This window comes from Octopus bimaculoides, chromosome 7, assembly GCF_046866305.1.
Source record: "Octopus bimaculoides isolate indiv1 chromosome 7, ASM4686630v1, whole genome shotgun sequence".
Lineage (NCBI taxonomy): Eukaryota > Metazoa > Mollusca > Cephalopoda > Octopoda > Octopodidae > Octopus > Octopus bimaculoides.
The window spans coordinates 58,727,608-58,746,047 of NC_142934.1; the positions used below are offsets into that span (position 1 = coordinate 58,727,608).

Sequence of the window (18,440 nt, forward strand, 5' to 3'; positions counted from 1 at the left end):
GTTTAAATTCCGCCGAGGTCGACTTAGTCTTTCATACTTTCAGGGTCGATAAATTAAGTGCCACCTGCGTACTGGGGTCGATCTAATCGACTGGCCCCCTCCCACAAAATTTCAGGCCTTGTGCCTAGAGTAGAAAAGAATACACTTATGAAATAATCTCTCATTACTCTCGTTACTAAAATGGACTCTGCTTCACGGAGATGGTTGGTCTCACACCACTCTTATTCAGGTACCACCCATCCAATTCTACTGACACCTCTGGTCATTCTTGTTGCATTCACGCCCGACCCAGTACTTACAATTATGCCCACTTCTTTCCCAGCAGAACATCGTCCTTTTGAAATCTTCTCCCTACTCATGCTTTTTCTCTACGGGTTGATTTCCAACACTTTAAAGAGAATAATAATTGCATCAAATACACCGGCCTAGAAGTGTCTACAAGGGTCATGGGCACCGGCTCAACCTTCAGACTCAGTAATAAGAACAAACCGTATGCCATCGATACGTTTTAACTAACTAGAGTCCCACAAAGCAAATTTGAATAAGACATATGCGTGTAATAATTTATGTATACTCGGATAGGGAAGGGACCTCCGCGGAGGAAATAGTCTCGGGAGGAACTGCGGCTACTTCTGCAATGAGAGGTCTTTCCATGTTTCAATGTACACAAGCTTGCAAAATACGAATGTACAAGCATATATGTTATTGATTGCAGTTTCATGTAAGTCCAGTTATTTAGTTCCAGCCTGGATGAACCTGACGCTCATAAAGGAATTCCGTTCATAAAGGGCTGTGAAAGTTGATTTCGTATTCGTGACTGATAAAACGTAATGGTGTGGACACACATGAGACTTACATTTCGATGACGTTATTCGTTCATATATTGTGTGTGAGAAAAAGTTTCTTCCGAAGCGATCACCGCAGCAAAAGATCTTCCCATGCTGGACTGTACACGAAGGTATTAAATATGATTGTGCACACACATACATATATATATTTAAAATTATGATGTAGATAACATCTTCTTATATTCTTTGCGTGAAAGATATATTTCGCAGCGCAAATATTAATCCAATATTTTTCGATGTTGGTATTGTGTTGAGTTTGCAACGAACAAATTGCATATTATCTTCACGTTAGTTACAAAATGGTGCAAAAATTTGTCTTCTAGTACAGAATTAGTAACCTACGATCTATGTTTTCTTGTTTCTGTAGCTTTTTGTAGTAATATATATATATAAATATCTATCTATCTATCTATCTATCTATCTATCTATCTATCTATCTATCTATCTATCTATCTATCTATCTATCTATCTATCTATCTATCTATTAGGTTTAGTAAATAACTAGCGATAGATCGAAATAGAGTAGAGGGAGACTTAGTTAAGAAACTAGAAGAGGCACTTACAACTGGCAGCGCAACCAACGTTTTGGCTGCGAGGATGGCCCTCGACCAACACCTCAACGCCAAACACGAAGGTTGCGTCGTCAGAGGTAAAATGCGTGCCTTAAGGAACGAAGGGATCGAAGCTGCCCCGGGTGGCAGAGGCGCAACGCGGTAACAGAGCCACCATTCGGTCTCTTATCGATGAACAGGGATGTAGTTTGCTCGAATCCGAAAGGATGTGTGGGGCCTTTCAACAGCACTTTGCTCGACTGATCGTTGCGAGCGGTGGGTCGGAACGCAGGATGGACTTCAGTGCCTACCTGACCGGCCTGCCGCGGCTCTCGGCGGGAGAGGCAGAGTGTTGTGAGGGTCCCATCACAGCTGCTGAAGTAAGGGATGCTATGGTGGGCTGCACGAGGGATAAGTCGCCTGGATTGGATGGTCTACCCTACGAGCTGTATTGTCAAATGCCAGACTTGTTTGGCGACCTCTTGGCATCAGTCTACTGCAACTGGAAACAAAACGGGAGAATTCCCGGTTTCGTGAGCCGAGGTGCAGTGACATTGCTGAAGAAAGACCCAAACAAGGGGAATTTTATAGATAATTTCAGGCCCATCACTCTGCTCAACGCAGATTTGAAAATTTTGGCAAAAGTAATAGCCGAGAGGTTGGCGCTTGTCATCGATAAACTGGTCGACAAGGCGCAAACATGCGCCGTGCCGGGCAGAAGCATCCATGACAACCTCCACCTCATGCGCTACATCATGGACAGGGTAGTTAAGGATCCTGGCACCTGGAGAAGCAAGCCCAAACCGTCCAACAGCGACGCCGTAGTGGGACGCTGGACGGACGGACCGGTTAAACTGCTCGGGGTCTGGTTCAGTCCGGACCTCCAAATGGATAAGAACTGGGACGAGATCACCAGTAGAGTGATCAAACTCAGCCAAACATGGGCCGAGAGAAAGTTATCTCTAAAAAGGCCGGGCGGAGGTGGCTAATGTGTGTATCGCATCAATCATCGATTACCGCCTGACCGTCGTGCCTTGTCCCGATGCCACCATCACGAAAGTAGAACGCATACTTTTCCGCTTTCTGTGAAAGGGTGGCGTTCCGATGGTGAGGTGATCCATTTGCTGTCAACAACAGTTGGAGGACTGGGGATGCCGTGGTTAATGATGCGCAGACATGCGCTGATACTGCGGCATCTCTGGAACTTCATTGACGACGGTGAACAGGTGTGAGCGCCGTTTGTGAGGCACGCCTTCCCGCAGCTCGTCTCACTCACCAAACTGCAAACATGGATCAGGAAGAGACCGAAACTGGGCGACTGGCACCGCGAGTGTCGCCAAGCTCTACAACAGCTCTGCCGTCCGGGATCAAACTTGTGCAACTTCCAAACGACCAATGCGTTCTATAGAGGACTAGTGGAGGGGAGGTCTGACGACACTCTCGGGGCAAACCTGGGTGTCGATGAGAAATTCCTAACCCGCCTTTTCAAGACGACGTTCGGGCCGGGGACTATGGATAATTTCCAGAGATCCCTGGCTTGGCAATGCTATCGAGACGCACTACCAGTTCGAGAGAAGATCTACAGACACGGTTCGAAAACCACCGGACCGATCTGCCCGAGATGCGGTCAGAGCGACGAAACCGTTCTGCACGCACTCGTGCAGTGTCCAGATATTTCAGAGCTGTGGACCTTCGTCGAACGGTTGTTGTCGCGTGTGGGACGAGCCCACTTATCAGCCGAGTCTATCGTGAATATTGTTCCGCCACCTTCCTTTAAACGGGAAGGAAAAACGGTTTTTGTAACACTGATAGCTATGGCAAAAAAATGCGTGTGGTGGACGCGTTTGAAAGGTCTACAAACAAACACTTTCCTCTCTGGTCAGTCCCTCGTCAACTTTTTCAAGTACCACTTGAAAAGGAGGATGAGGATAGAGAGGAAAGTGTTGTCGAATGAAAGTTTCAATAAAAAATGGGTAAATGTGGCAAGAATGGTAAGAATGAAAGACGACACTATTTTAAGCATAGACTTGTAACAAAAAGAGACAAAAAGAGAGAAGGTACTTACATGTACTTTCATGTACCTTTAAAAAAAGAAGCCTGAGGTGACCGTGGTCTTTTCCGTAGGCTTTTCTCTCCACGGATAAACCTAATCTGTTCCCCGTTTTTGTTTTTTTTACATTGACTGTGATACACGATCCATATTTATGCCCCCCCTTTTTTTTCCCGCGATCCCTTTCGATCGAAACCCCCCCCCTTTTTTCCGCGATCCCTTTTGATCGAAATTATCCCCCCCCCCAAGAAAAGCTCTACATTGTAATTTGTCCATTTTCTGTATTTAGCCCTGTGTGGCTATAATAAAAAGATATCTATCTATCTATCTATCTCCCTCCCCCTCTCTCTCTCTCTCTCTCTCTCTATATATATATATATATATACACACACACATACATACATACATACATACATACATACATACATATGCATATATGTATGTATGAAATGAATGTATGCATGTATATATATATGTATGCGTGTCAGTGTACACAAGTCTACAATTACGTTACTATATTGGAACCACTGTCCCGTAAATAATGACGTTGTAATAATAAATATGAGAAGAAATTTACATTATAATGATCAATAAAAAACAAAAGTTTAGGTAAAAGAAAAAAATTAATGTTAAATGAGAGAAGTAGCACAAGGATAGTTGAGAAAGTTCAGGATGTTTAACGAAGTAATGGTATGTCTAAAAGGAGCAAACGAGAATGCAAATATACACACATACAAGCACATACACACACATATAAACACTCACGCGGGCGTGCCCACACGCACACATAGAGGAAAGGACAGTGAATATATGATTATAAAGATATCAGAAGAAAATAGGAAGTTTCTCAGGAGAAATAGGCTAAGAATATTAAATTTCATTTCTATTTACCAATTACTACGCTAAGTTATAAGTAAAGTTAGACGAAAATTGGTTTCGCAGGAAGATTTGATGGTGAGAATCCCGCATACATGAAGGAATAATTGGAATGTTGAACTATATTGAACTATCTATTCAAGAACATTTTGATTCTGGAATCCTGGTTCGAGTCTGATTTACATTATTCCAGGACTTTGATGAAATATATATAGTTCCCAAATGTCTGTATGTCTCTCTCTCTATCTATCTATCTATCTATCTATCTATCTATCTATCAATATTATATGTAGATTAATATTGCACAGTTAATCTACAAATATATACAAAGGAACACCGGCCAGCGAACACTGGTTCTTGCTATTCTATACTCCTGTGTGTGTGTGTGTATGTGTGTGTGAGTGTGTGTGTGAGTGTGTGTGTGTGTGTGTGTGTATGTATATGTGTAGGTGTATATACGTGTGGGTATCTGCATTCCTCTAGAATGCCTACTTATTATGGAATTATAAGTTAAGTTAGAATGCATGGTTTCATAATACCGTTGCCTGGCAACAGACTATTTTGATATTCGAATTATTGTTGAAATTGTTTGATGGTGAATTGTGAACATTATGCTAAAGTTTGCTATTTCTGTTACAGTTTATTATAAATTACCTTCGGAGTCTCTTCATTTTCGAAATCGCGCTAGATTTAGATGTTCTTATTGTTACTTAGGTTCTAGCTCGACCCTATTTAAGCAAACATGTGACATAAGCATTCAAAAAACTACAGATATGTGATTTTATCTATTAGCTGTCGGTTTGATTCTTAGTCCTTCGTTCTCCTTTTCATCTTCTTCATTATTATCATTTATATTTTTTTGGAGTAATGTCAATATTGCTACGTAGAAATCGTTCCTTCCAGCCCATTAAGACATGTTTTATTTTGAATTTTTTTGTGGGGGGTGGAGATTTTGTTGTTTTAATCTTTTGCGTTTCCTGCAACACTTTCTGCACATTCCACTGCAACCATTAGCTATTTCATGTCATACGATAATAGAATAGTGCTAAAGGTTGCTAATGTTAGAGGGCTGTGTGTTTACTCCTTTGCTTCAGGAATTAGATGGTTTTGATAAATATTCCCAAAGTCTCGATTGATGCGCTAGAGAGTCATGTGAAACTTGCGGTCTATAACTAAATGACATGCGTAACGAAGAATTAAGTTTCCCTTTATTAGTAGTAGGGACTGCCTGATTAGGAGCTGTGTATTAAGCGGCCCGCTTCTCTTATAAGGCTGCCATTTCTGCGTTAGAAACTGAGAATTGTTGCTCTTGTTGCTGCCTCGGATGGGCACTAAGTACATTGGTTTTTTTGTTTTGTTTTCTGATTTAGTCTTTCTAGTTCTTCAAAGAAAAAGTATGACGTTGTTCTTATAGCAAATGTGGAAGCAACTAATGCTTTTGCCTTGTACCAATCATCTTATGTCTTTTGTCTCGTCCCCTTCAACTGTGCACAATTCTTGTATGGTTGTGCGGTCTTCGAGTGTCATTGAAGCGCCCCTTCATTTCTTATCTCTCCTTAGCCTTGTTTTAACTACATACCCATATTTCTTTACAAAAAGTGACAAAGAGCCACGAAACCACTGTGTTTCTAATCTCTTATCGTCATTATTGTATTTTTTTTTGCTCCATATACTGGGGTACAAATGTAAGAGCGGAGATATCGGTGACAATTTCGGTCAGTGTTTTGCTTGAATCGCCCGTTTTAAAAGTGAAACAGAAAATGCCAAAACTTTTCCTTTTACGGTTGAGAGGCATTCTCCCGAGTGTTTGTTGTATTGTAGTTGTTATCTTAAAAACAAATGCAACACAGTACCATCTCTTCTATATAATAGATATTTAATCTTTCTATTATTCCCTCTTGGAGGGGATCTTGCAGCGAAAGAACGCTACTTTTACGAAATTATTCCAACTATGTTTTCCTTGCAATCATGTTTAGTCTAGAAATTCAATTACAGTTTATTCTAATTGTCTTAGAATAAAGATAAAATTAAATATAATACAACCAACATATGAGAGATTTAAGCTACCTGAATCTGTGCGAGTGATGTAAATCTTTTGAATCATTGTTAGACACTTTGGAATATTTTCCTATTATTTGTTCATTAAAATGTGATTAATTATTTTTGTTCATAAAAATGTAATTTTTTTCTTCTTTCTATTCATTAAGTTTGGTATTTTGTTTTGGCGTTGCTTTCTTTGTTTGCCTGCTGTTAGAATATTTCGTTGTATACTATGTTTATACCTATTAACACATTGAATGTGCAAAATGTAGTACAGCTAAGAGAATAAGATAAAGTGTGTGTAAAATTAAGCGCAGGTGTTAAGGGCAATTTTTCGTCTGGTAATTATAATCTTTCAAGCAAGTGCTCCAAAGAAAAGGCTATGAATTTGGTTGAGCAGCGGAGTGAAATAAATACAGGGACGCCGGTAATAATAATAATAATAATAGTAATAATAATAATAATAATAATAATAATAATAATCCTTTCTACTATAGGTACAAGGCCTGAAATTTTGGGGGAGGGGAAAGGGGCAAATATTCTGTTCAATATCACAGAGTTACTTGTCAGTTGTTTGACGATAATAATAATAATAATAATAATAATAATAATAATAATAATAATAATAATAATAATAATAATAATAATAAACACTATGTACAAATCCAAATATATGGTACCCTAAGCACAACACCTACATGAACTTCTAACTTGTCTCTTGAGGTCTCTGGGTGAGACTTGGATCCAACTTGTACAAATGCAAAGCAAAAGTCAAACATAAAATAATAATAATAATAATAATAATGATAATGATAACAATAATAATAATAATAATGATAATAATGATAATGATAACAATAATAATAATAATAATAATGATAATAATAATAATAATAATAATAATAATAAGAGACAATTCCTATCATAGTAGGTGCCTTAGGTATAATAAAAAAATATTCAGACAAATACATAACAAAAACACCAGGACTTACAAATATATATAACATACAGAAGATTGCACTACTGGGTACTGCACACATTCTACGCAAAGCACTTTCAATACAGTAAACATAAGAGCACCACAGCAAACCACAGCACATACCCAAGGTGCACAGAGCTGCGCTCGGTAGTGAAGTGAAAGCACGTTATAAAAATAAAACTACTGAACAATAATAATAATAATAATAATAATAGTAATAGTAATAATAATAATATTCCAACAGATGAGGATGATGATGATCATGATGATGCTGATGATGACGCCTACGACGACGATGATGATGATAATGAACAAAAGCTTTCGTGCAATGAGTGATGTCGACAGATTACACGTATCCAGAAAAAAGGAGGGAGAGGGCTTATTTGTTGTGAAGGATATGTGTGAGTTTTACCAGGCAATGCAGAAAGAATACAAGCGGTCCCATGATAGCGTAGTAAAAATTTCTCACGGGGTCTTTTGAGAAAAATACAGTCTTGAAAGCGCAAGTCGGTGGTATGAGAAAATAACAGAAGGCAATAAGAAAAAATCGTTGGTTCACAGAAGTAGAGCACAAAGCTATCCAAAGAGGGGTCTTGGAAAATAGCAGCAGAGGTAACGATGAAAATATAGTTCTTACTAATAAAAGTAATCTCATAGTACAGGAAAGGAGCAGTGGTAGTTTACTTGATGAGAGACATATAGATGATCTTAAAGAAAAGACATGACAATCTAGGGTGAGCAATCCGCTAGGAGCTTTGTAGAAAGCTAGGATTTGAACATACTGATAAATAGTATGAACATGAACCTAGTAAAGTACTAGAAAGTAAGAAGTAAAAGATGTAGTGGGAGTTTAACATTCAGACTGACAGAGTAATAAAAGCTAGTAGCTAGAAGACCTGATTTTGGTAGTAGTAGATAAAGAGAATAGAAAGTGCCAGATAATTGACTTTACAGTCCCAAATGATGACAAAATTCATGAGAAGTGTAGAAAAATGGCAAAGCACCAGGGCCTAGCTATTGAATTACAAAGACTATGAAAAGTGCAGAGGAAATGTATCCCAGTATTTATAGGTGCATTGGGAAGATCTGAACAGGAGTTAGGCATAAAACCCAAATTAGTACAGCTGCAGAAAACAGTGCTGTTAGGGACAACTAGGATACTTAGGAGGGTTCTGGTCATCTAAAGCAACTTGTTGTAGCCCGATGTTAAGATTCTTTTCTTTTCCAACAATATAATCTGTTGAGTGTATGATAATAATAATAATAATAATAATAATAATAATAATAATAATAATAATAATAATAATTGTTTCTAATATAGGATCAGGGCCTGAAATTATGAGGGGAGATGTTTAGTCGATAGTGTCCTCTTTAATACGTAATTGGTATTTCATGTTGTCGATCCTTGAAGGATAAATGGCAAACTATTGGCTCAAGTACGAGTTGATACAGGAAAAGTCATTCACAAACTTGAAAAATACCTACACTATTGCTTTGTCCGAGGCTGAGATGTAAATTCTTGGTATTCTTGTTTCAGAGTGTTCGTAGACTAACCCACAAAATGAATTTCGATGCTACCATCATTAGTATGCTGTCAGAATTCCATTGTTGGATGAACACTCATTTTTTGGAGAAACCTAACAAGTGGACATTACTTGAGGTAATAAGTAGAGTCCATTTATTGATAGAACGTTGGGTTTGTTGAATATAGACAGCGATTCACGGTAGCTATATGAAAATATGTCCTTTCTGTCAACTGCAAAGGCATCGAGGAGAAAAGTAGGAAAACTTCCATTTCTTCGGACTTCACGATTTCTGCGAGCGTTTGTAAAATCTCTACTTTACTTCAGCATGTAAGTGAATGTCAATTAGGCGAGTCTTGGTTTCGATGAAGAAACGAATTGAGATCTTGAGAATCCATCTCTTAACGTACACAATTTTCCATTTTTTTTTTGTATATTGTTGAATGAGTTGATGTCTTGAGCATTTATCAGGATTGTTCTTGCCAAAGCAGCTGATTTGCTTTTTATATCGCTCCCAGAAATAGGAGTGAGCGACCACATATAGAGTCGGTCCGGACACCACATACAACATCCCAGATTGCTCTGATACACTAAAACCAAGCATATTCTTCCATTTTAGGTCTTCGTGCCGGTCTAAAATCACATGTAGCCACACCAATTTTGCAATTCCAACTAAGCTTTCATAATCTCCAGCAACGCCTTACTTTCAACATTCTAACACTAATTATTGCTTTTCCTCTGAAAGAGTATTCGAAGGAGCAGATGAGATTTTGATCTGAGAGTAAATAATCTGCCCAAATCCAAATAATAATAATAAAACTTTCAATTTGTTTGCTATTCGTATAAAAATACAAACCATTACAAACTTGTACCAAAGCTTGTGTATATATATATATATATACATATATATATATATATATATATATATATATATATATATATATATATATATATATATATATATATATATATATATATAAGGAGAATTCACAAAACAAAAAGAAAAAACAGAAGACGCAGACAGGTGGTGTAGAAAACAAACAGATGTATTAGTATAACTCGGGAAGTGAAAAAGTCTTTAGCGTGTTGAGCTTACGCTCTTCCACAGAAAGGAACACAGAAAGAAACAAGGAGAGAAAAAAAGGTGTAATGGCTAGCGATCTATCATGGCGAATCTGAGGAAATCGTATATATATATATATATATATATATATATATATATATACATATATATATATATATATATATATATATATATATATATATATATATATATATATATATATATATATGCGATTTCCTCAGATTAAACTTAACTATCTACTGAAACTAATAAACAGCTGGACGCTTCTAGATCGACTGTTGATCAAAACAACCGAGCCGAAATTCTTGCTCCTTTTCCTATTACTTAATAAACAACTGACTTTCCTATATTTACACTAAAATCAATAATCATCGGTCTACTTTGGTCAATCCTTCAAATAGTTTTCCTCCTTTTTCCGTATTTACTCTTTTCCTACCTTCTTGAACTATGCAGTTAAAATGAAGGACACCTAAATGTTACCGCCCCTACCAATGTATCACACCGGAACTGCCATTTTTCGTCTCCCCATATATTGTGGGACTAATGGCAAAAATGTGGATCTTTAGGACTGCGTATTTTCTCGACTAGCCCTCAATATTCAAGGTATCGTAAACACTTTCATACAGTCCTTATTCCGGTCGATAGACACACATCGTACTGAACAATGCCCTCTTCCTCCTTCTCTTCCATCTTCTTCTTCTTCTTCTTCTTCTTCTTCTTCTTCTTCTTCTTCTTCTTCTTCTTCTTCTTCTTCTTCTTCTTCTTCTTCTTCTTCTTCTTCTTCTTCTGTTGCTGCTACTCACTCCGCTCCTTTTCCTGCTGCTGATCTGCTGTTCCCACTACTACTACTACTACTACTACTACTACTACTACTACTACTACTACTACTAATACTACTACTACTACTACTGCTGCTGCTGCTGCTGCTTTTCTTCTTGTTGCTGCTGTTGTTATTGTTGCTGCTGTTGATTCTTCTGTTATTATTACTATTAATGCTACTGCTGTTGCTATTATTAGTGCAACAAAGCCACCACCACTACTACTACTACTACTACTACTACTACTACTACTACTACTACTACTACTACTGGTTAGTCTTTTCGGAGAAGAAGAATGGAAGAATTAAAACATATACCAAAACAGCAACAACTACAAGTATTAATATAAACACTTAAAGAACATTTAATACTATATAGAAATACTTACAATATAGTAAGGCATTCTAAATTCTTGAAGACGTTAGGTGGCAAATTTTCTAAAAGATTTGAACCAAGTTTTCTGAAAGGAAGAAAAAAATTCTATAGATTAGATTATTTCCACTGTATAATTTGTTTCCGTAATGTACAATCAATATTTCTTTTTTAAGCAGGAATTGCGTTATATTTAGTTGTATGGAAATGAGAAGTTAATACGTTTTGTGATAAACGTTATTGGCAATGGGAATCACGATATAAAAGACTGAGTATCGGTGGACATAACAGAATGATTTTCTATATAAACTGAAATAATACTAAGTTTATGCGTATGATAGTTTATTTTGGGAACACTTCATTAATTATCTGTCTCTGTGTGTATGTATATATATATATATATATATATATATATATATATAGTGTATACTTTCGCTCTTCACACGGATGAGAATGATATATCATTTCTTTGATTTTGAATTTTGTAAGCTATTACAAGTTATTTTGAGTGAACAGATTGTATCTTTCTTCCAACATTTTCTCTAAAATAAGATCACAATACAGTGTAGTGATTAAACATTCAAAACGGTTAGTGTTTAAATAAGATTTTATATACATCTGTCCAATATTGGCTAAGGCATGGTACTGTGGTTGAAATTTTCGTCTTGCAACCGCGCGATTCCTGGTTTGATTCATTGTGTTACACCTTGGGCAAGTCACTCGGGTCGACCAAAGTTTTGTGAGTGAAATTTGGTAGACGAAAACAACAGAGAAGCTAATCGTGCTTATGTATTACTAGCTTTTAAACAACTGACCCCGAATGGGAAGATCTGCGAACAAATCTGTGACTTGTTTTGGAGAATCTGTTGTGATTGCCTCCTCCAGAGTCGCATCCCAATGATGATCATATTCATCGCTAAAAATTACGTAAAAAGATCGCTGAAAACAATCGCAGTAATGACAATGAATCCAAAACTTCAGGATTGCAGGTCCGGATTCGTCCTGGAATGTTTTTAATTTACTCACAGAGTTGGTCTTTAGATTATAAAAACTGTTATCGTATAAAATTTTTGTCGCTAAAAGTTACGTAAAAAAATTGCCGAAAACAACAACAGTAATGAAGATATGGGAATCCAAAATTTCAGGATTGTTTGTCCGGATTCGGGCGGGATTGTTCTTAATTTACTCACGGAGTCAGCCTGATTCCAAAGCGGCATGATATGTTGGGCTATGGTTTCTAGGAGTAAAGTTGAAAAAGTGTAACACACAGACACACTGACATTCACATTACATTACATAACATTACATAACATTAAATTACATTATATTATATTATATTATATTTTTATATTATATTATATTATATTATATTATAGCAAGGAGGCGAGCTGGCAGAATCGTTAACACGGCGGGCGAAATGTTTATCGGTATTTCGTAGGTTGTAAGATTTTGAGTTCGAATTCCACCGAGGTCGACTTGCATTTCATCCTTCGGAATAGATAAAATCAGTACCAGTGACATACTGGCTCGATGTAATCAGTTTAATCCCTTCATGCAAAATTTGGGGCTTTGTACTTCCAGTAGAAAGGATTCATTAAAGTTGAAAAAAGTGTGACACTGACGTTCGCATTTATCATATTAGATATGTTTAATTTTGGGGAAACTTTACTTCCATTAAAGTGTATTTTATATATGTGTGTTAATATATATATATATATGTTAAAGAAAGCAAAAAATGATAGTGTTCAGTATGATGGCTACAGGAATTTCTGTTAAAGAGACATGGTTAAACAAAGTTGTTCTTCATCTCCCTCTTTTTCTCCTATACCCACACTTTCTTTCTATCTTATACCTCCCACTGCCACCATCATCACTACTACTTTTAATAGAACATCATCAACTCTCGCTAAATTTCTTTGTCTCTATTTCTCGCCCTCTTTCTCTCTCTCTCTCTCTCTCTCTCTCCATCTCTCTGTCTGTCTTCGCCACCAACCCACCGTGTCTATGTCTACTATTACTTCAACCCCAGCACGAGAAAGTGTCATAGTGAGAGAGGGGGTTAAAGTGTGGCACACTGACACACAGAAATTAGTTTTCGCATTTATTATATTAGATGTGCGTGTGTGTGTGTGTGTGTGTGTGTGTGTGAGTGTGTGTGTGTATAAAACATGAGGAGGTGATGGGAGGTCCTTGGCTTTGGGTAAAGGAAAATACAGAAGGATCATTTAATTACGATTTTATTCACATATTCCCCTTTCAGTTTCACATACTTATTCAGTTTTTCGAAGCCCTGTAAAAGAACTCGGAAGGCTGGGCTTCCAGCCCGGCTTTTTCGTGATACCTTTAAAGTCAGGAACTTTTCTTAGTAACCTCTCGTGTGTGACTGTATATATATATATATATATATATATATATATATATATATATATATATATATATATATATCTGTGTGTGTGTGTGTGTGTGTGTGTGTATGTATGTATGTATGTATATATTAACTTGCATATAGATAGATAGATAGATAGACAGGTTAATAGCTCCGTGTATCTATGCGTATACAAGTTAATATGTTTTCACCCGTAAATTAGTATTTTAACCAATGCAGATGGATCTCCAGGTAAAAATTAAGTAGTAATGACTGTATGCTCGACTACTTCCTTCATAATTTTGCCCGAGCATGGCCACGATCCATTGACTGTAGCCAGTGAAAGAATAAAAGGTTAATATCATACAATACGTTTTCAATTATATATATGTACCACAAGAAGATCAGGTTCACAATAGACTTCTGCATAATATAGTTTAGATAATGGATAATAACATATGTAGATGTTTTTTTCTAACGAAATCCATTAAGCTGCAGAACGAAACACAATACGTAAAGAGCAAAAGCTTTCCAATTCTAGAAATGATATTGTGCCAAGACCATTATTTACGATATGTAAGGTACTTAGATGTCAGAATCATTTGCGCGTCGGGCAACATGCTTAGTGTTAGTTGTTTCTGGCTCTTTACATTCTGAGCTCAAATCCAGTGGGTGTCAACTTCAACTGTTATCCTTTTAGGAGTCGATAACATAAATTATCAGTCAAGTATAGGGATCGTTGTAACCAATGTTTCCCTTCCCAAACATAGAGAGAAATATTTATGACATGTAGCGATTTGAATAAACGACAAAACGTGAATACAATGAGAGTGTCATGAAAACTAGTGTTTCCTATTTTGAGCAGGACATAGCTTCTCAACAACAAAAACCAAACACCATTTCAAACTAGCAGAAAATCATATAACTCATGCAAGCAAGTCTTCTAAGTATTAAGAAAAAGCTTGTTTGTCTAAAAACATGTTTTCACTGGAAGTAAGTCAAACTTAGCGAGAACCAAATTATCTTTTTAAATATATCTCCAACAATTGTCTTTTAAAATATATCTCCAATAATTATCTTTTCAAATATATCTCCAACATATATAGTCCAATATATTATTTGTCTAGCCCCTTTTGCATCTACAATCATTCCTTTCACCTGATTGTTGTTCTCAGGGTCTTAGGTGGGTACGGTCCAGCCACTCCAGCGCTCTGGGGGTGCTTTTCTTCACTACCGAGGTGATGGTGAGTGGTCTTCCCCTCTGTGACCTGGTGCGGTTTGTATTATACAAGTATTAGTATTTGCTTTTATCTTCCTTTTGCGATTATAATACTTCTTTACTTTTATTTGGTAATACTTCTTTTAGTGTATTTTTAAATACATTTTTATTTTTATTTATTATTTTAATTTTATTTTTTATTATTTTTATCATTATTTATATTTTATACATTTATATTTTTTGTTTTTGTACGATATTCTTAGCATATGCATACCCTCCGTGGAGGCGCAATGGCCCAGTGGTTAGGGCAGCGGACTCGCGGTCATAGGATCGCGGTTTCGATTCCCAGACCGGGCGTTGTGAGTGTTTATTGAGCGAAAACACCTAAAGCTCCACGAGACTCCGGCAGGGGATGGTGGCGAACTCTGCTGTACTCTTCCACCACAACTTTATCTCACTCTTTCTTCCTGTTTCTGTTATACCTGTATTTCAACGGGCCAGCCTTGTCACACTGTGTCACGCTGAATATCCCTGAGAACTACGTTAAGGGTACACGTGTCTGTGGAGTGCTCAGCCACTTGCACGTTAATTTCACGAGCAGGCTGTTCCGTTGATCGGATCGACTGGAACCCTCGACGTCGTAAGCGACGGAGTGCCAACAACATGCATACACTCCATATATAAGATAAATATTTCACTTCATAAGCATGTAACCTTCATTACTAAAAATATATATAATGGGCTTCTTTCTGACCTCGTCTACCAAATCCTCTAACATGGTTTAGTGTCCAGTGAAACTGGGCCCGGAATCATGTGGCTGGGAATTAGAATTCTTACTGCACTTCCACACCTATCAATAACTAGAGAGAAAAAAAAACTTTATCCTATGGCTTAATATTTGCATATGTACCGTAATTTAACGTGTATAAGGAACCCTTGTGTATAAGAACACCCGAATTTTGGGGGCTTAAAATTTGGAAAAAGGGTTTTGTATTGATGTATAAGAAACTCCCATATCTTTTTAACCTAATATTTGACAAAATACGGTTTATGCTTTTATTCTTTTACTTGTTTCAGTCATTGGATTGCATCCATGCTGGGGCAGTGCCCAGAGAAGTATAGTCGAACAAATCAATCGCAGTACGTATTTTCTGTATTTTATAAAAACAGCTATTTATTCTATCGATATCTTATACTGAACCACTAAGTTACTGGGACATAAACTCATCAACATTGGTTGTCAAGTTGCGGTGGGGGACAAACATAGACACACACACATACGCATACATAAACACACACACATACACACACACGTGCACACATATGATGGTGTTCTTACAGTCTCCGTCTACCAAGTCCACTCACAAGCTTTTGATCGGCCTGAGGCTATAGAAGAAAGCATTTTCTCAAGGTACCATGCACTGGGACTGAACTCAACAATGTGGTTGAGAAGTTAACTTGTTACCACATAGGTATGTCTACATACATACACACACACACACACACACACACACACACACACATATATATATATACACGTGTGCGTGTGCCTGTGCGTGTGTGTTTGTGCGTGTGTTTGTGTATGTTTATGTATGTGTAGATCACTCCATATTCGATTCCTAGGTCCAGTGGTATGTTGTGTCTTTGATCAAAGTACCTCATTTCACGTTGCTCCAGCTGAAGTGAGTACCAGCTGACTGTCGAGGCAGCCCTCTCTTCCTCCGGCTGTTACATCTTCCATGTTCAATGGTAGAATTTCCTCCGTTTGCTCGTGACTACATAAGCACAGCAATGCATTGTCCAAACTAGTAGTCACAGTCTACTTTACTGCGTGTGACAGTAAAGTATATTCACACACATACATGTAGATTCATATATGAGTGTGTGTGTTTGTGTGCGCATTCCGTTTCACATTACAATTAGTTTCGTCATGATATGGTTTTGTATTTAATGTGAGATATAAGATCGATTTATTCAGGTTCATATGTTTATTGTTATGGAAAGAATGGAGGCAAACCGTATAGTGCTATGTTAAAATGTGTAGCATATCTTTTCCTTGGTTGAATTTGTGGGAAATTCACATCTGTGTGTTCAGTGAAATTGAACGTGTATATATTTTCTTATACGTTCATCAATGAGTTTATTCAGACGTATGTGTGTATGTGCTTATTTGTCTTTTGGGTGTATACATTTTGCGCGGCACTGGAGCCGGTGTGGGATTTGTTGATATGTAGATTTGTTAGAAAGGAAGGAAAATAATAAAGATATATTCCTTTCGGTGTTTTCTGAAAATGATCTGTTTTAGGTTGCAGTATTTGTTTTATTCTGATGTTATTACTATTTTACTTGGAGAAAAAAGAGAAGAAAAGAAAAGAAACGTAAAGGAAACGTTGTATTCTCTTGATATTTCATGATAATGCTGTTAGAATGTCATTACAGAATTTGGGATGTTTGTGCATATGAAGCCATGGGGAGGTTAATTTTGGGCTTATTCAAGACTTTAATTTCCTGATTCAGATTTGGTAGCGTTTCCAAGATATAAACTTGAGAAAGTATTCGTCTGTGTATAAACCGTCGTTTTGCATTCAATGTTATGTGATCTATTGTTATTTTTCAGAAATAAGATATGTGCTGTTAGTTTTGTTTTCAGTCATTTTTGCTAAAATTACCTTAATTCGTTAGTGCACATTCCTCTATAACTAATGCTGTTTGGACAGTGCATATTCCTAAATAACTAATACTGTTTCCAGGCTGTTGACATGACGCACATTTTAAGAGCGTCACTTGCATTTTTGAATGTTATTCTGTTAGCGGAATTTAGGTGGTCTGCATTATTTATCTTTTACTTGTTTCAGTCATTAGACTGCGGCTGTGCTGGAGCACTGCTTTGGAAAATTATTTAGTCGAATGTTACTTATTCTATCCGTTCCTTTGCCGAACCGCTAAGTTATGGGGACGAATATACACCAGCACCGGTTGCCAGTTAAGGTGGGGGACAAACGCAAACACAGATAGACATACCGACCCACACACATATATGTATATATGTATGTATGTATGTACATATATATGTATATATGTATGTACGTATATATGTATATATGTATATATGTATGTATATATGTATGTTTAAAGGGCTTCTTTCAGTTTCCGTCTACCAAATCTACTCAGCCCGAGGCGATAGTAGGAAATACTGTCCCAAGGAGTCACGCTGTGAGACTGAACCCTGAACCATATGGTTGGGAAACAATCTTCTAACTACACAGCTACGCCTGCACCTATTCTTCATTTTTTAAATTATTGATAGACACTTTATTATTGATTGATATTTAATGTATTGGCGAAGTCTGTTAGTATTTAGTACCTAATTTTAAGTTTAAAAAATCCTTCACTACGAGATGGAGGAGAGTTTTGATTAGGGAAATGCTTACACTTTTGAAAATGTTGGAATATATCATACGTTATCTTATCTTCAGTGTTCTGCCAGCTTGAGTTTATATATGAATTTTAATGGTTTCTTTGACTGGTTTCTAGTTGCCACTTCATCGGCTTGTTGAATGATACTAAATCATATGATAGCGTCAAGATTCGTTAGATCAAATATTTCAACAGATCTCAAGAACACAAAATGCATGGTTTGATACGCTGGCTGTAAATATGATTACAACGTTTAGAATAATGTAATTATATGCACTGCAGTTTACGGTGAGTTACA

General features: G+C 36.9%; 1 protein-coding gene across 6 annotated transcripts in view; it reads right to left on the reverse strand.

Moving 5' to 3' along the window:
- The window catches only part of LOC106873188 (uncharacterized), a 713,512-nt gene that overhangs the window by 453,755 nt on the left and 241,317 nt on the right, over positions 1–18,440 (reverse strand). For 5 of the 6 annotated variants that reach the window (XR_016242634.1, XM_089355369.1, XM_089355373.1 and 2 more), the window contains exon 3: positions 11,158–11,229. The exons of the other annotated variant lie outside the window; for it this stretch is intronic. Coding sequence is in view for 4 of the 5 variants with exons in the window: in XM_089355369.1 (XP_089211495.1) it covers positions 11,158–11,229 (72 nt within the window). In the remaining variant the exon portion in view is untranslated. The remainder of the gene's footprint in view (positions 1–11,157; positions 11,230–18,440) is intronic. 6 annotated transcript variants of the gene reach the window in all.